This window comes from Orcinus orca, chromosome X, assembly GCF_937001465.1.
Source record: "Orcinus orca chromosome X, mOrcOrc1.1, whole genome shotgun sequence".
In the NCBI taxonomy this organism is placed as follows: Eukaryota; Metazoa; Chordata; class Mammalia; order Artiodactyla; family Delphinidae; genus Orcinus; species Orcinus orca.
This window is the reverse complement of record NC_064580.1, coordinates 39,524,689-39,544,594: the sequence shown is the minus strand read 5'-3', so window position 1 is coordinate 39,544,594 and position 19,906 is coordinate 39,524,689. Positions and strand designations below refer to the sequence as shown.

Here is a 19,906-nt window from a genome sequence, read left to right as displayed (position 1 = left end):
AAGGTCCTTTCTAGTTTCCAAAAGGCACTAGTTATCACAAACAGTGCTGGGCAATTATACCACCCCTTGTCTTCAAGGCTTTCATTGCCTAGAGCAAAGAGCAGGGTAGAGGCAATATAGCTTCAAGGCAAGAACAGGGTGGAAGCGATTGTCCAGATAAAACAGATCAGAGTATCACTTTCTAGGAGCTGCCTAAATAAGCCCATTACCATCTAGAAGGCTTCTGCAATACGTGTCCTTGTTAAAAAACGTAAAGAAATGCCGGAAGAGCAGATGCCGCAATATTTAATACCCAGGGCAAGAAGAACATCAATATTCTTTCATCTATAGTTGGATTGATCTTGACCGACAAGTCTCCTGAAACCTCTACCTCAACCTCCTGCATTTCTTTGGCACATAGAAGGCGACGGCAAACTGCCCAAACAATCTATGTATTTTCTTGCCCAGGGGGGTCAGAGATGAACAGGGTGCAATGTTCCTATAGTCTTTACATTGTGAGCACCTGCCCTTACCAGGGAGGCTGGTGCTATTTCTTATATTTTACAGCCAGAGAAGTGGTTATAAAATGTCTTGTTGGCAGTCCAGTAGCATAGCCTTTTTCTAAGTCCCTAGGGTCATGGGTCTGCTCCTTTTGATTTTGTAATTTCCCTTCAGTGATGCAATGCACATGAGCTCAACTCTCCTCGGGGTGAAGGGGAAAACCACTGGTTTCTAAAGTCACTGACTGCTATAGAAGCTGTGCTCTTTTATTGCAATGTGGTAGAATAAATAGCCCTTTTGTTTGTATTGCTTTGAGGAGGACTAAAAGGCATGGCAACTGGGAGGCTACGGCACTCCTTAGAAATCTCTTTGTGGGAGCTCCGATTCCCTCTCTGGACCCCTAGTCTCCAGAGGGCAGAGCAGCTGTGTGAGGGGATGGCAGGAGAGAAAAAGAGCTCTCCTCTTCCAGACACAGAACCTTGCCCTGGACCATCCCTGGTGAAGTAGCCATAGAGTGACCTACTGGAAAAAGTGCCCTACGCTCAAGGCCTGGTTCTCCTTTGAACTGCACTTCCTCATTAGTCATCCATCTTATCTCCCAGGGTAATAATTAACATATTTTTCTTCACTTTCTTTTTTTTTTTTTTTGGCTGTGCCACACAGCTTGTGGGATCTTAGTTCCTCGACCAGGGATCGAATCCGGGCCCTCGGCGGCAAAAGCGCGGAGTCCTAACCACTGGACCACCAGGGAATTCCAACAATTAACATATTGACACTTGCTAGGTAGTGATGTCTAGAATGGAGAAAGGAATAAAGCCCAGAAAACATAACTTTGGAAGGTTTTACAGGATAAAACAGTTCTCATTCCAGAATGGTTGTCAACATCCTGTAGGCAAGGTGGTCTACCATCCCGCCTGTCTAGCTGCGTTTTTTTCTCTGTCCTCCACGTGTAAGTTTATGGGGGAAAGAAACATATGGGCACAAGTTCAAAGTGGTGTTAATTTTAGTAAAGTTTCTCAGTGTTCTTGTGCCACATACTCTAATATTTTCATACATGGAAACATGACATAAATTGTCTGTAGGGTTATTTAGCATTGCTTGAGCTCTAGTGCAAAACAACATGTTCTGCCAGCACACACACCAATACATCAACAGAGCTTGAAAAATGCAGAACACCCAGCTCTAACTTACCCCATGATGGCGGGCAGCGATCCATCTGGCTTGGTGTCATCCAGGGTTATTGAAATCGGAGCTTCCTCGTCTTCGATGATCATACAGCCACAGTAATCTTAACCAGAAGAAAATCAATAGGAGACTGAGTAACCCCACCAGAGATTTAAGAGGGATATATATATATATATAACTCTTTTGCTAAGAGGAAGGCAAATCTTAAACTATTGGTCTTTGCCCCAACTCTAGAAGTTATTTACTATTAAATACGCACATTGACTATACAAGGATGTTTGGTTGGTCACCCAGACACATTAGAAAATGACCCATCTCGGTGACCTTTACATAAAGGTCAGGTATGATCAGTGCATGAGTAAAATGAAGATGGCCCTGGAGTCCTGGAATACGTGGGAAAGAGGGGGGTGTGTTAGAGGGAATCACCCCTGTGAAACCATGGAAGAAGTGGCAGGAAGGAATCCTTTGAGTGTGAGCTGAAGGCTTAGCAACAACAGACACCATATCTGCCCAGACTCTGCCTCATTTTATCCTCACAACACCCCAACAGCAGGTCTCATTACCATTTTACACAGAGGCTGAGGCTGAGAGAGGTGAAGTGTCATTTGAGGCCTCACAGCTAGTAAGCAAGTGGAGCGCAGGGATGTGTAACTTCAAAGGAGTGCTCTTTCCATGGTGCTCCTTTGTCTCTGCTCATGAAGAGTAAGTGGTGAGACATATGCCAGGGGTCTGGGCAATGTGGTCCCGCGACCAGAGGGACCTCTTCCTTCCCCCCCACTGCCAGCAAGCGCTCTTGGGGTCATTTTGTGTTGCCCGGGGCTATGAGGAGTGGACAGACTGAGATTTCTGATCCTTTCTCTACCAGCTGGAAACACTTATCTTTTTTTCTGTTCAGTGTGTAGCATAAAATGTTCCTAAAAGAGCATGGTCTTTGCTTAATACAATTTAGACATGAATAAGTGCAACCTACCCTTTTTCTTCCAAAAGGCCTCCTTGTAATACATCATGCACTTAATGATAGCCCCCATTGGAAGACGCTGAATTAACTGGTTTCTCTCTGAAGGAAGCTCTGGTCTGAAGTGTATCTTGGCAGTCAAAGTTGGAGGGACGGCACTAATTACGTATCGGCACTAAAACACACAGACACAAGATACCATCTCAAACCTGAGTCGCAGTCTTTGCGGGGAGCGTGAAACATCACATTTACCATTTCGAATGACAGTAAGCGGTAACAATGTACAGTATGAGGCCACTGTGAGGCAACAAAACAGAATAAGGCAGTCGACCAAGTCTGGTAATTTGGAAGACCGAGTCAGAAATACGCCAGCATTAATTACGCCACTGCTTGGATTATATTTAGTTAGAAGCTACAGAAGACAGGAGACCTATTTAATATAAGTTTCTCTTTTTTTTCGGCCTTGATGTACGGCATGCAGGATCTTAGTTCCCCCACCAGGGATCGAACCTGTGCCCCCTGCTGTGCAAGCGGGGAGTCCTAACTAATGGACCACCAGGGAAGCCCCATAATATATGCTCTTTTTTGACGAAACTGAATTACCTCATAAAGTTGATGATTCAATGTCTCTATCATGATGTTGTCACCTGACTGGTCAACATAGGTGACAGGACACCTCAGCTTCACTCTGTCCCCGAGGAGGTGCATTATCCGCTCGCTTACTTGACCAGATCCACCTACAAACTTCCGTTCCTACAGGAGAAGGCAGGCAGGAAAGGAAATGTTATAAAAGCCCAAGGAAGGAAGATCATATTTACCACTGATCAGAAACCTCCAGAAAGTCACAGCCATACCTCCACCCTCTGCACCCTTAACTATTGGAAGAACTCATTAGGACAGAGGCAGTCTACCAAGATACCTCAATCATCATGCTCTACACAGCGTCTGGTGACGAAAAGCTGTTACCAGCTTATAAAATCACAGAATGGCAGGGGAGGGATAAATTGGGAGATAGGGATTGACACATACACACTACTATATATAAAATAGATAACTAATAAGGGCCTACTGTGTAGCACAGGGAACTCTACTCAATACTCTGTAATGGCCTATGTGGGAAAAGAACCTAAAAAAGAGTGGACATATGCATATGTATAACTGATTCACTTTGCTGTACACCTGAAACTAACACAACATTGCAAGTCAACTATACCCCAATAAAAATTTAAAATAAAATCACAGAATCAGAAGGAAGGTTCCCCTATACCACTGGCACCTTGACCGAATGCAAATAACAGCAAGTGCGTGGGCTTCAAGTGCCCAAGAGTGCAGTGCATGGAGGGAACCCTGGGACAGGGAGGATGCTGCACTTCTCCCAGGGGATGCGGCTTCTTTCTTTCTTTTTTTTTTTTGATATTTTAAATAATTTAATAGTGAAAAAGTAAAATATATAAACCACTTATATGGTATAATCTTAATGAGGAAATACATTAAAATGTTAACAGTAGACGGGGTGAGATTATGTGTGAAGCTTTTGTCTTTATTCTTTATGTTCCAAGTATAAACACAAACTATAATGACCTTCTCTTTGCTAAAAACTGTTCAACTCAAGACAACAACCCTTGATTGATCTCCTTCAATGGGCAAGGCCCTGGCATTAGGCTCATTAGAAGACACAAACAATATAGCAGACATGAAGTTGCGTGATTTTTGGAACCAAAAAGGCCCACATGTGACCCAGCAGCCGATGGGTAGGGGGGCCTTGGCTTCATAGTCTGTACGGGAATCTAAACTTTCAGAAGATTTCTTTTTTTTAATTAATTATTTTTTTCTAGTTTCACTGAGATGGGGATGCGGTTTCTAACTCCCCTCAGTTTCTTAAAGTCCCAGCCCAGGGTTGTCTAGGCAGAACAGGCTCATGGTGCTCTCAAGGATCACCTGGTCATCACCCAATGATGTTCTAAGAATCCAAACCTCAGCTCTTGAGAAATTTTTGCCAAAATGCCTGGAAGTGTCACTGCGGGGGCCGAAGGGTGAAGACTAAGCATCTGCCTATTCCTCCAGACATTGTGAAATAGTTCCCCTGAGCAGCTCTGTAAGACCACAAGTGCTCTGCCCTACTGCCATCTGCTACACTCACCATGGTCATGCTTCCAGCTTAATCTAAGGTCAGTCCTTAATACAGTGCATTTTGTAAGAACCAGGGGGAATGTTTTTAGCCTGCTGTAGAAGATTCTTTGAATGGTTACAAATACATGTAGGTAGACTGAAGAACAGCCCAACATTTGACAATCACCTTCCAGAAAGCCTGTGTCAGCAGCCACAGAATGATTCTTACACTTGAATAACTGGCTATTGTTCTAATGACACAACCACAGTTCTTTATAAAAATATTCCCAAAGCAGTTTAGCCCTAAATTCATGATCCATCCTTCCTCACAAAACTGGGACCATTTAATTTATAATGTGACTTCTGTTTTCCAAGAGTTACTTTGAATGTTAGTATAGTGGAAAGACCATGAACTATTTCCATTTGTGTTCACTATCCACTCCTTCGCGTCTAGTATTTCTGGAACTAAACTATTAAAGGATAAGTCTAAGTTCTTTGTAAAGATACTGTGATAGTGGTCTGAGATTCATAATGTGAACTGTGCCCTCCAAAAGGTCATGTGGAGTTTGCCTAGAAGTATCTTGGCTCCCCTGAATGAGGGATGTAAATATAAAATACGAGTCACGATATCTCAGAAAGTAAAATATAGGTTAAAAAGAGTAATGTGGGATTTCTAAGTGTAAAGACACTTAAAAAATGCAACTGCCTTAAGTTTGCTAAAGCTAAGGGTCAAATGGGCAATAACTCTTGGGACCACAAGAACAACTTGGGGACTTCTGGAGATCTCCCAAGGAGAGGAACATTTCACTCACTTGACAAGGACCCTACACCTCACACTATGAAACAGAACATAAGTTAGAAGTAAACTGATCCTAATTAAACCTTAGCCCATCAAGGCATAACATTCCTAGAAAAGAGATATCCATTTTCTTCCGATAAAGGATAGCCTTGAAACAAAGAATCTCAGAATCTGGAAAATCAGGGAATTAAGATTCTGGTTTCACCACTGGTTTGCTGTGTGTCCAGCCAGTGAGTCAAATGAGTTCATTCATCAGTAATGGAAGTAGTATGGAAGCTGGGCAAATGCTAGTGGGCAGCAAAAATTTAGAAGCCAAAATGTAGAATTTACTATTGAAAGAGTAACCAATAAATCACTTGAATTAGAAGAAAGAATAGTCACTTCCATTCTATAACAGTTAACATAAAATAATAACTCCGAGACACAGAATGGGACAAAAAAGCCTCATGTCTGGAACAGAGATGACTTGAAGTACAATTTTACAAGTACTAGAAATTTTTGGAAATAAGTTGATTTTAGTAATTTAGCTCCTCCTACATAAATAGTCTAATTTTACCTACTTCCAAAAGGAAGGAACTGAATTCCTCAAACCTAATTAATTCAAAATGAAACATTCTTTAGTTGTGAACTTATTTTCAGGAACAAGAAAAGGAAATGAGATATTTTGTTTTCAGAAAAGTTTTTTGGAGATCGTTTCAAAAATCCATGTTTCAAATTCACTCATGTTTCAAAATATAGAAGCAAGTATTAAGGTACTGCACTCGATGAGGGCAAAATCACAAATGACGTTTGGTGTGAGAATGGACACTCCATACCTGGCCCCCATTGGTAATGGAGAATATCCGAGTGGTGCCTCCACACTGCTTCACATACCACAAGAACCACAGGGCGGACACCTCGTGGGGTTCAGAGGTCACATTGATATTCACAAAGAGAGATGCAAACTGCCTAGCAGTCCTGGTCACAGAACAAGAGCGGAAGTCAGGAGTAAATACGTACATGCTTCACAGGACATTACCTTTTTAAAACACAATTTAGCATGGCTGGAAAACAGTTCCATTGCTTTTGAAAAAAAACAACTCATGGACTCAATTTCTGAAGGAATGCACATTTTAACTCTTGGGGAAAATAAACTTTTCCCTTACTTTTAGGAAATTATGGGTTAGTCCAAACATGCTAATCCCAATGCAATCTAAAGGGTTAATATGCTTGTCAGAGTTCATTAAGGATATTGTCTGCATTTATTTGAACAAACTTTCTCTCCTTAATACCTCCCCTGCTCCCACCCTGGTCCAGGCTACCACTGCCCCTCACCTGGCTTAAAACAATGGCGGCTGCTCCTGGGCCCTCATGATCCTTCTCTACATTACAGCCAATTAAGTCTTTTAACAGTCCAAAACTTAAAAAACAAACAAACAAATAAAACCCCACTCTGCTTAAAATCCTTCAGTGACATTCACAGCAAAAGTCAAAAGTCTTGAATATGGCCAATATATCTTGCACCATCAGCCTGTCAAAGAGTTCTCCAAACTCTCATTCCATCACTTCCTCATGGCATCTTTATGATCCAGGTATACTCTCCATTCATTGCTAAAACGTGTCAATCTCCCCATCTCAGGGCCTTCAGAAGCTGTTCCCTGTTCCCTATACTGGGGTGGGGGAGCATTTCCCACACTATCCAACCTTCACATTTCCCACCATTATCTGTGGCTAATAACTGGAAAATACCATGCCTCAACCATTTATCCTTCCATCCATCCCATCATTCAGGATTCATTCCTGAAAGAAACCATCCCTCCCCTTCCTTATTTTTCCCCATCTACTAAGGCTCGCTACTGGAACATCATCCCCGCCACTAACCCTATCTCCTGTCTCCTCCATCCACTATGGCTTATTCCTGAAAGATACCATTCACTACATCATCCATCTTTCCTGTCTTCCCCCATCACTGTGGCTCACCCCTGTGAGATACCAACACCCCACACCATCTATTGGTCCTGTTTTATCCAATTCATTATGACTCATTTCTGGAACATATATCCTCCCCATACCCACATGTCCGATCTCCACTCATCCACTGTGCTCATTTGTGGAAGATATATGATCCCCCAACACCATCCATCCTTCAGTCCTATATCCCCCATCAATTGGCTCATTCCTTTAAGATACCATTCACTCTTCCTGTCTCTCTCAATAACTGATACATCATTGGAGGAAAGCATCCCCCTCACCATCTATCCTTCCTGACAGTCCCCCACCATTAATTGCAGGTCATTCCTGGAAGATACCATCCTCCTACATCATCCATCTTTCCTGTATCCCCCATACACTGTGATTCATTCCTGGAAGATACCATTCTTCACACCCAGCATGCACCAACCTGTCCCCCACCCCCATCCACAGTGGCTCATTCCTGAAAGATACCATCCCCCACATCACTCATCTATCGTGTGTACAGCCCATCCAGTATGGCTCATCCCTTCCTGATACCTTGCACCCAGAACATTCACCCTACCTGTCTCCTCTCACAATCACTGTGGTTCATGCCTCATGATACCACCCTTTCACACCATCCACTCTTCCTGTAGCATTCCCCCACCAAGCGCTGTGGTTCCTTCCTGGAAGATGCCATCACTCCAATGGCTTCCTGTCTCCTCCTAACCACTGTATCTCATCTTGGAAGATACCAGTTCCCTCACTATATTACTCCTGCTATATCCCCCATCATTGTGGCTCATTCCTGGAAGATACCATCTCCTCACACAACCATACCATCTAATCTTCCTGTAGACACCCCCCCCCCACATAACTGGTGCATTCCTGGAAGATGACACCCTTCCCCCACAAACACACACCACTCATCATTCCTGTCTCCCCTCATTCACTGTGGTTAATTCCTGGGAGATACCATATCCTCACTCCATCCACTATTCCTGTCTCTCCCATCAACTAGCTCATTCTTGAAAGATATCATCTCAACATATAATCAACCCTTCTGTTTCCCCCCATTTTACTATGGTTCATTCCTGGACCACACCATCTCCTCACACCATCACTCTTCCAGTCTCCCCCCCACATACTATGGCTCATTCCAGGCACATACCATCCAAACATCATCCATCTTTCCTGTCTTCCCCATCTACAGTCACTGATTCCTGGAAGATACCATCCCCCCATGCCATTCACTCTTCCTATCCTTTCCATACACTATGGTTTAATCCTAGGCATACCATCCCCCCACATCATCCATCCTTCCCCTCTTCCCCTACCCATTGTGGCTCATTCCTGGAAGATGTGGTGAATGGTATCTTCCTGGAATGAGCCACAGTGATGCGGTGGGGGGGAAGAAAGAGGGGATGGTGTGGTCCAGGAATGAATCACAGTAGAAAGGGGGGAGATAGGAGCGTTCATTGTATGTTAGTATGGTATCTTCCAGGAATAAGCCAGTTGATGGGGGAGAAAGGAATAGTGGATGGTGTGAGAATGTGGTATCTTCCTGGAATTAGTCACAGCAGGTAGGGGGAGACAGAAAGGTGGATGGGTGGGGGGAATGGTATCTTCCAGGAATGAGCCATAGTAGATGGGGGAAGACAGGAAGAGTATGAGGAGATGGTATCATCCAGGAATGAGCTACAGTGACTGTGAGGGGAGACAAGCAGGGTGGAAGATGTGGGGACATGGTATCTTGCCCCCCGATCACTGTGGCTCTCTCCTAGAAGATATCAACATCCTATACCATCCATTCTTCCTCTTTCACCCCATACACTGTAACTCATTCCTGGAACATATAATTCACCCCACAACTACATGTCCTGTCTCCACCCATCAACTGGCTCATTCCAGTAGATACCATCTACTCTGCCTCTCCCAACAGTGGTTTATCACTGGAAGAAAACATTCACCTCACCATCCATCCTTCCTGACTCCCTCCGATTAACCGATATTCCTGGAAGATACCATCCTCCCACACCATATATTTTCCCATAGAACCACAATCCACTGTGGCTCATTCTTGGAAGATGGAGTCTCTCACACCACGCATCATTCCTATCTCCCCCAATACTTGTCTCAGTTCTAGAAGATACCTTGCCCCCACCTCATCCACCCTTCCTGTTTCCCCCTACAGTCACTGTAGCTCATTCCTGAAAGATACCCTCCCCTCAAACCATCTAGCTTTCCTGTCGGCCCCTGCCCCCACCCCTCCCAACTCACTCTCCTTCATTGCTAGAAGATACCATGGAAACTTCTAGTCTCTCCCCAAAACTGACTCATTACTGGAAGACAACATCTTCCCACACCATCTACCCTTGCTGTCTGCTCCCATTAATTGCATCTCATTCCAGGAACATAAATCCCCTATCTCATTCATCCTTACCATCTCCCCCTACACTCTGTGGCTCATTCCTGGAATATACCATTCCTCCACACCATGCACCCTTCCTCCCCAACCCCCATCCTCTATGTCTCACTCCTAGAACAACCATCCTCCCACACCATCCATCTTTTCTGTCTCCCACATCCACAGTGGCTCATTCTTGATAGATACCATACACTCATCCTTTCCCCACCATCAACTATGGGTTAATCCTGGAATGTAATGTAACAGGGTAGAGCTAAATCGGACTCTACGTTGGACCTGTTTCTTTGACTTTAACCTTTGCTTTTCGTTGCTTTTGTTATTCTAATCATACATAATGGCCTGCCTCAGGGAACCCTGCCCCCCTGCTGTTCAGCTCACAGGGAGGCCATCTGACCCCGCCCACCTGTGAATGGCTGCAAGAAAGAAGAAACTAACACATCCCCTCACAGAGGCTGGTCATTCCAGGAGATGTTTTGCAAGACTGATGGCCCTTTTACTTTACTTCCTCACCGCCTCTCCCTCTCTGATTCTATAAAAGAAACTGGCATCTAGGCTCTGAGAAGATGGTTTTTCAGAGACACTAGTCTGCCATCTTCTCGGTCTGCCGGCTTTCTGAATAAAGTCATATTCCTTGCCTCAACATCTCGTCTGCGATTCATTGGCCTGTCGTGTGGCAAGCAAAGAGAGCTTGGACTTGGTATCAATAACATCCCCCACAGGATCCATCCTTCCCGTCTCTCCCCTTGCACTATGGCTCTTTCCTGGAAGATATCATTCCACCAAACCATCCATCTTTCATGTCTCCCTCCATGCACTGTGGCTTATTCCTGGAAGACACCATCCTCTCACACCACCCACTCCTCCTTTCTCTCCCATCAACTGGCTCATTCCTGGAAGATACCATACCACCACACTGTCCATCCTTTCCCTTTCCCCCATGCACTGTGGTTCATTCCTGGTGACACCATCCCACCAAATAAACCATCCTTACTGTCTCCCTTATGCACTATGGCTTATTTCTGGAAGATACCATCCTGTCACATCATCCACCTTTCTCTACCTATGCCCATCCACTGTGGCTCATTCCAGAAAGATACCATCATTCACATCATCCATCCTTACTTTCTCCACCATCCACTGTTGCTCATTCCTTGATGATACCATCCCCTCACACCATACTCTTCCTGTCTCACCCATCAGCTGACTTTATTCGTGGAAGATATCATCTCCCCACAGCATCCACTCTTCCTGTCTCCTCCATCAACTGACTTATTCTTGGAAGATACCATCTACACATACCATCCCTCTTTCCTCTCTCCCCCCATCCTCTGTGACTCATTCCTGAAAGATACCATCATCTCACATAATATATCTCTTATATCCTCCACCAACTGGTACATTCCCCAAAGATACTATCCCCACACCACACACCCTCCCCCATCTACTGTGGCTTATCCTGGAAGACACCATCCCACCACACCATCTATCCTTCCTGTCTCTACCCATGCACTATGGCTCATTCCTGGCACATACCATCTTCCCACACCATCCATCTTTCCTGTTTCCCGTGTCAACGGTGGCCCACTCTCAGAAGAAACCATTCTGCCACATCATCCACTGTTCCTGACACCTTCATACAATATGGTTTATTCCTGAATGTACCAACCCCACACACTATCCACCCTTCCTGTCCCCCTCCATGGTTAATGGCTCATTCCTGGAAGATATCATCCTACTGCACTATACATCCTTTCTGTCTCCCCTCATGCACTATAGCTCATTCCTGGAAGATACAATCCGACCCGTCTACCCTCCTATCTCCCCATCCACTGTTGCTCATTCCTGAAGATTCCATCACCTCACACCATCCACTCTTCCTTTCTTTCCCATCAACTGGCTCATTCTTGGAGGATACCATTTGCACACACCATCCATCTTTCCTGTCTCCTTCCATCCACTGTGGCTCATTCCTGAAAGATACCATCCCCTCACAACATCCATTTTCTTGTTTCCCTCAACTACTAGATCATTCCTGGCATATACCACCTCTGCACACCATCCACTCTTCCTAACTCCCCCATCCACTGTTACTCATCCTGCAAGATAACACTTCCTCACACTAAACACCCTTCCTGTCTTCCCCCATCCACTATGGCACCTTCCATGAAGATTCTTAATTCCCATAGCATCCACCCTTCCTGTCTCCCCCCATCTATTATGGCTCATTCATGGAAGATACCATCCTCTCACACCATCTATCTTTCCTGTTTTCCACATCCATTAGGGTGCATTCCCGGAAGATTCCTTGCCCTGACACCATCCATCCTTCCCTGTCCCTTCCCATCCTCTGTGGCTCATTCTTAGTTGATGTACTAACTCCTTGGTTTCTGTTTAAAGATTGCTTCAACAAGGAATCTCTCTTTTGCCATCAGACAGGTCAGGTTCCCAGTTTCAGTCTCTCCTAGAATTATGTAATATGTGTATAATGACAGTCTCTCCTGCTAAAAGTATATCAACTCCGTGAGGTTAGGGGCCATGCCTAACAAGTTCACCACCATTCCTCAGTGCTTCATACTGTGCTTTCACATAGCAGCCCCAAAATGCTGGCTGAATGATCTGTAAGTAACTCAGCTAATAACACAGATTCTCAGTGAAAACATATCGTTTATATTTTTCATTAATATAGACTAGCTTCCCTCCAGTTCTTCTATATTTATATTAAATTACTTTAATATCTTTCCAAATTGCTTCTGTAGCTGACCTCTATATTATCTGAAAACACAATTACTTCTTTTATTGCAAAGCACACAACCGTTTCATTAAAAAAAAAAAAAGTTCAGCTTCCTTCACCTACTTTTCTTCTTATGTTTTAGATTCATTTTATGTTCAATCCTGCTCTGAGTGTCTAAAGGGCCCCCAAAGTTGCTACTGATGGAAAGGTCATTAAGTTTCCTCTTAACTTTTTTCCTGTAACTTATGAAGAAAAACACTGCAGTTCAAGATAGGATAGGAACGATCTGAAGGGAAGATTAAAAAGAACTGTTTTAAATAGTCAAGGTTACTTTGTCCAGCAGATTTTTTCGATGAGATCTTTCATGGTCATCTTATCCCATTCCTCTGCATGTGGTGCCTCCCACGGTGCATCAGCTGGAATCTGCAGAGAAAGAAGCGCCCATATTTAGGTCTGATGGTTACTGCCCACTGCCCTGCCAAGAGGCCCTCAGGAAAACCTCTGAAAACTGGTTTCTCTGTCTATGTTGGACTGTGTGATTGGCATAGAATTCTATGTATAGATAGTGGTGGGTTTGGGATGGATAGCTCTTTGGATTCTATGCCTTAATGCTGTTGCCAAAATAATAATAATAATACATATATATATATGTATAAATTAATATGTAATTATGATGGTCAACATCATAATTATTATTGAAAGCTAACACCCATTTTAAAACTTTGGGGAAACGAATCCTTCTCTCCTTTACTATCTCAAGTGGCATAACATATGGATAAGATCACTATAAGTAGGACTCCCGGCAAAAATATGTCACATAAATTCCCAGTGGCATAGGTTGAAAACACAGGCACACACATTAGTATCAGAGACATGTGGGTTTGAATCCTGTCCCTTGTTGTGTGGTCTTGGGGAAATTATGTAGCCCCTTGGCACTGATTTTCTTCATTTGTAAAGCAGAAATACTACCAGCTTGGCAGAGTTGTTGGGTACACTGGAAACGACATGCATCACCGTCCAGAGCAATGTTCCCTGCGCTGCGGAAGGATGGATACTAAACATTTGCTGTTGATATTTCAGTAACAGGTCATGTGCAAGCTGCACACACACTTTACCTCCTTTCCCATGTTATCCATTGTCCGCCACAGATTGTTGTAATCCAGATAGGCAATGGGATTCCACACTGGAGGGAAGGCACCCCGAAATGGATAAGTTCTCCCCTGTAACATTTAAAAGCAAAGGATAATACCTTAAATTAGGATGACATTCAAAAAATCCCAAACCAACCAGCCTACGAGCCATTTTCAAGGAAACAGGATCCTCTACTGTGTCAAAAACATCACCTTTGACGGACAGTAAATATATTTGACCTATACAGGCCCCAAATTTCAATTAGATTAGCAAGATTTCCCTGGTGTTATATTACCCGTTTTTAACTTACAGGAAATAATAGCCTTGAACTTGTTTCTACTTACATAGAATAAACAAACAAACAAACAAATAAATAAATAAAGGTAGCTCATCCCGGTATCTCACATTGATGACACAATATTCTCAGCTCCTGAGTTCCTATCTAATCTCTTTGAGAGGATGTTCCCACTCAGATGAGAGCAGGATGACGACATGGAGGACTGTCTTTGGACCACATACAGGACTGGAATAACAAAGTGAAATATCTCAAACTATGTCTTAAGGTTCACACAGGCTAAATAAAGACTGACTAGACTATGGACCATGCCCAAAGTCAAGAATCAAAATATTAGAAATGTGGAATAATGGGCATTTGCCATTTTGGGTTGTCCAGCATCTGTTCCCCTTTCCTAGTAAGCACTTTGGTTTCTTCTTGGGAAACTGAATCTTCTCCTCTGTGAATAGATGTGTAGAAAGGACAGTCCTGGGTACCATCTCCCATTCCAGAAGGCGATGGATTAGATTCTTTCTCTCGCCTCGGCCAGGCTGTGGGTCTGTGATATGAGTTTGGCCAATCACACACTCTCAGAGGACTCTGACCCTTCAGTGGGTCACCCAAGCACAGAAGAAAGTTGACTCTGGGTTCTCCTTCCCCATGGCAGCACGCTGAGCAGATGCTTCCTGCTCTAAAGACCATGGTTGTGGTTCCTGCCCCTAAATTGCTAGAGTTTCCCTGGTCTCTGCCCATTCTCAAGTGTGGCCCTTTAGCCTCCCATTGATTTTGTGGGCCCTCTGATATCCTTTCAGTAAATCCTCTCTCGTGAGCCTGAGTTGGTTTCTATTGCTTGGTACCAAAACCTCCAACACAAAGACAGCTAATTATTAGCTGCCATTTACTTCACTTCAGTTGTGTGACAGGCACTGTGCTACTGTGAGGGGAGGGTGAATCCTTAGGAAAAGAGAGCATGTCTAGATAGTTTCTAAGACTTTATTTCCTTTTTTTTTTTTTTTGGTCGCACTGCACAGCTTGCAGGATCTTAGCTCTCCGACCAGGGAATGAACCTGTGCCCTCTGCAGTGGAAGCACAGAGTCCTAACCACTGGACTGCTAGGGAATTCCCTTTATTTCCTAATTTAATTCCTTTTTCTTTAAAACATCTTGTAAACCTTCATAAGGTGAAAACATTGTCTATTAATACAATTTTGCACAAGATTTTGATTTTATCAAATAGAAACATATTCAATATTTGTAGAAAGGCTATTGTGTGCACTGAACAATATTAAGAGCTGGATTTTAAGAAAAGGGCTAAAGCAAAACTCCTGACCGTCAAGGCAGGGACACGAGACATAAGAGCATTTGCATTCATGTGCGCACATTCATACACACACACTCCAACTGAGTAAGGATATATGGCAGATATTAAGTGACAAAGAAGTAATTTTCCCTTCCACAGTAGCAAATTCAAATAACCTTGGCAGATTATGTGACCTGATTTCTTATCTGAAAATGCTATGCTGCAGTGCTCCAATATAACTTTTTAAGACTCCAAATCCTTTATCATCATCACTACCACCATCACCGCCATTATTACTAACATTTATTGAGATCTTTTTCTATGCCTGGTACTGGCCTAAGCTCTTCATGTGCGTTATCTCATGTAATGCTCACCCCAACCCTCTGGAGGCAAGAGCTATTAATATTCCCATTTTATAAATGAGGAAACTAAAGCCCAGGGATATTAGCTAGAAAACAGTAGGACAGAAATTTCCTGCTCCCAAAACCCTTGTTTATAAACCTTGAGATTTCTAGCTTCCTATATGGTTGATGGAATGTTGAGATAGTTTTGTCCTAGAGACATCTTAAACTTCCTGATTAAAAGAAAGAGAACTTTGAAATATGAAACTTATCAGTCTTCCACACATCTTTTATGTTTCTAAGGAATAAACAAGGAAACTAAGAAGCTCTGGGGTAACAGGGTCAACTTTGGAAAATGCAGAAGCATGTTCTGAGAAAAACAGGCAGACACAAAAATAACTATGGAGAGGAGAGAGACTGGGTTAAGTAATAGATCACAGGCAGCCTTCAGAACAGTTGGTTCTTGTTATAATTCTTCCCTTAATTGAAATGGGGAAAAATCTATATGTTCCTTATGTTCAAGTAATAGTCTCATACCAAACCGATCTTTGCTTTGAAAAAACTTGTTTAAAAAAACCCTTCAATATGCTTAATCATCTGGGGACATTAAGTACTATAAATAAAATTCAACAAAATGTGTCCCACATTCCCAATGAACTTCTTCACGGGATGATACCAACCAGAATATGATTTCACACAAGGTCCTAAAGACCCCATGATCTGAGCTTTGATAAACAAAGAGAGGTGGCAGGAGAGGTGAAGAGTTCAGGGAAAGAGAAGAGTCTAGCCTGGCAATCTTTTTTAGAAATGGGAGCCATGGAATATTTTAAAAGAAGATCATAAAGGCCCACCATGACGTTAATTTTTATCCTGTTGACAGAGGCACCGAGGTGATAAAAGGATTTCACGAGTGTTTCACTCTTAGCAGTTTTTGGTTTTTCTACTCTTTTTTGGGGGCTACGTTGGGTCTGTTGCTGCGTGGGCTTTCTCTAGTTGCGGCGAGCGGGGGCTACTCTTCGTTGAGGTGCGTGGGCTTCTCACTTTGGTGGCTTCTCTTGTTGAGGAGCACGGGCTCTAGGCGAACCAGCTCAGTAGTTGTGGCTTGCAGGCTCTAGAGCACAGGCTCAGTAGTTGTGGCGCACGGGCTTAGCTGCTCCGCGGCATGTGGGATCTTCCCGGACCAGGGCTCAAACCCGTGTCCCCTGCATTGGCAGGCAGATTCTTAACCACTGCACTACCAGGGAAGCCCTGGCTTCTCTACTTTTATTCCACAGAAAAATCTAAATTTGCTAAAGAAATGCATGTATGTGGGAACAGGCACGTACCTCTTCCTTTCTCACAAGCCCCTGGAAGGCTTATTTCCTCCATGCCCTGCGTCTAAACTAAACAACTCAAGACTACTTTTTGCATGTGTAAATCTCTAAAGTAGGGCAATGGGAGGGCCTGGAGACGGCTCTTGGTTGGGTGAGAACTGCTTCCGAACAGACCTTCTCAGTATCTTAAATGTGATTCTATAGTTTTGTCACAAAAGTGTCAGCTGTTTTGCAATCCTAAACCACTTCTCAGCAAGAAATGCCTTTAAGACCTAAGAGTGTGAGGCAGGATCTCCTGGAATACTTCTACATGGCTACTGCTCTTTAAAAATAAAAATTAAAAAAAATCTTGGGTAAAAGTCAAGTTCCATTTTGTGCCTATACTATGAAACCTTCCTACCCTTACTAAGCGGCCTTTAATCTCTAAAATGTCTTTGACACAGCAGAAGTTGATGTCGAGTAGAATACAGTGTCCCTGGAATTGTGCCCCAAATACTTAAGTTCCTTTGAGAAACCACACCTTCAATCTACCAGTGTTCATAATAAAGGGAGACTATTGCCAGGAGAGGACAGTTTTTTTTTTTTAATTTAATTTTTTTTATTTCTTGGATGCCCGCCCAATGAGGGCAGGGGGAGGGCGTTCTTAACACACTGATGCTACTGAGCAAGCTATTTTATGTTATTAACATTTTATTATGAAATATGCCATATATGATAAAAATAGATAGCTTAAAGAGGAATAATAGAAATGAACAACCATGTGCACACCATCCAATTTGAGAAGCGTGATATCACCAGAAATTTAGAAGTACACCATGTACTTCTCCCCATCACGTCCAGCTCCCTCTGCACAAGAGGGAGCCACTGTAGTGAATTTTGTGTTTACCATTCCTTTCCTTTTCTTCCATCTGCCCTGTATACATACGTGGATGATACAATGTTTTGTTTTGCCTATTTTTGAGCTTTATATAAACGGACTAAGACACACACTAATGTCCATTGTGGAGCAGTGAAAATGAATAAACTGTGAACAACACCAATCAACATGGATGTATTGATATCTTTAAAATATGTTGGTGCGGGAATTCCCTGGCAGTCCAGTGGTTAGGACTCAGCGCTGTCACTACCGGGGCCCCAAGTTCAATCCCTGGTTGGGGACTAAGATCCCACAAGCTGTGCAGCGTGGCAAAAAAAAAAAAAGGTTAATAATCCACCTGCCAATGCAGGGGACACAGGTTCGAGCTCTGGTCCGGGAAGACCCCACATGCCGCGGAGCAACAAAGCCCATGCGCCACAACTACTGAGCCTGCACTCTACAGCCCGCGAGCTACAACTACTGAAGCCCGCGCGCCTAGAACCCATGCTCCGCAACAAGAGAAGCCACCGCAATGAGAAGACCGAGCACCGCAACGAAAAGTAGCCCCCGCTCGCCGCAACTAGAAAAAGCCCGCGTCCAGCAACAAAGACCCAACGCAGCCAAAAATAAATAAATAAATTTATAAAAAAAAAAAAGGAAATGAGTGGTATTAAAGAATATCATAGGCCATGGAGGAAAGCTGCCAAATATTTTTCTTTTATCATCTTGAAAATAAACAGATATGTTCTGCATTGATTTAGGAACATGTCTGCCCAACCCATACGAATCCCTTGGCACCCTTCTAGTCCCACTGTTTTGTGACAGGCCTGTAAGAGAAATCTTTTGGTGGCTTATTTTCTATAGTTCATAACAACGCTTTAAATAAAGAAATCATCCAAAAAGAGACCCATTAAATAATATCGTGTTGTATTAGTAGTTAAAAAAATCATCTTCTTCCTCTTTCTCTAGGCAGGTAGACAAACTCTTTTCAAACATTATACATAGTGCTACTTTACCCAGAAAAAGCCATCATAATCGACATGGAAACATCTATCCTATCTTTTTTTCTTTTTCTTTTGGCCATGTCACGAGGCTTGTGGGATCTTAGTTCCCCAGGGACCAGGGATTGAACCTGGGCCCTCCACAGTGAGAGTGCCGGAGTCCTAACCACTGGACTAGCAGGGAATTCCCATATCCTATCTTAATGTATTGGTTCTCCCAAGTGGCCATCTGGTTCCTCTGTTCTTCTTTGCAAGACCCTTTCTTCTCTCATCTACTGACTCCCCTGGGGTCTGATCCTCAGCCTTCCTTGGCCCATCCATTTCCCTGGGGAACTCATCCATCGTTTGGATTTATTATTATTATATTTGCACAGTCTCATGGTTTGCATTTTTCATGCCTCTGCTCCCTCTACCTCTCACACAACTTCAAGGGCTAGCAGCACATTCCTAAGTTCATGACCTGATTTTCATCTTATGCTCAGTCCCCTCTCTTAGGACTTGTACAGCTAAAACAATGGGCACTTGAGTTGTGCAATCTCATCCCTGGAAAAAGAGAACCATTACACTCAGGTATAAATAATGCCATAACATCAAGAATAAAAGGTTTCAAATGCATTGTTATGCCATCTTTCCCAAGGGACTCTAGGTATATATGGACATTACAAACCAAGCATTTAATATAGAAATAATATGAGTTCTTCTGGATGCTCTTGGGTAAGTAAAGATAACTGAGAGGGCATTGAAAAAAAATATTTTTCCTCTTTCACAAATGCCATTAACTCAGGAGAACTAGGCAGTTAGAAAAAAGATGAAAATATTACACTGTGAGGATGAGCGGCTGTTTTTCTTTAACAGCTTTATTAAGATATCATTCACATACTCTATAATCCATCCATTTGAAGTGTACAATGCAATGCTTTTTAGTATATTCACAGAGTTGTGAAACCATCACCACAGCTAATTTTAGAACATTTTCATCACCCCAAGAAGGAACCCTTACTCGTTAAAAGTCACTCTCCATTCTCTCCTACCCCATTTTGAAGAACTGCCAAACTATTTTGCAAAGCAGCTG

General features: G+C 43.1%; 1 protein-coding gene across 1 annotated transcript in view; it reads right to left on the bottom strand.

Moving 5' to 3' along the window:
- The window catches only part of LOC101272725 (amine oxidase [flavin-containing] A), a 71,442-nt gene that overhangs the window by 13,556 nt on the left and 37,980 nt on the right, over positions 1 to 19,906 (bottom strand). The window contains exons 4-9 of the mRNA XM_004283410.3: positions 13,735 to 13,839; positions 12,951 to 13,042; positions 6,344 to 6,485; positions 3,224 to 3,373; positions 2,636 to 2,795; positions 1,672 to 1,768 (exon numbers count right to left, since the gene is read on the bottom strand). Coding sequence (XP_004283458.2) covers positions 1,672 to 1,768; positions 2,636 to 2,795; positions 3,224 to 3,373; positions 6,344 to 6,485; positions 12,951 to 13,042; positions 13,735 to 13,839 — 746 coding nt within the window. The remainder of the gene's footprint in view (positions 1 to 1,671; positions 1,769 to 2,635; positions 2,796 to 3,223; positions 3,374 to 6,343; positions 6,486 to 12,950; positions 13,043 to 13,734; positions 13,840 to 19,906) is intronic.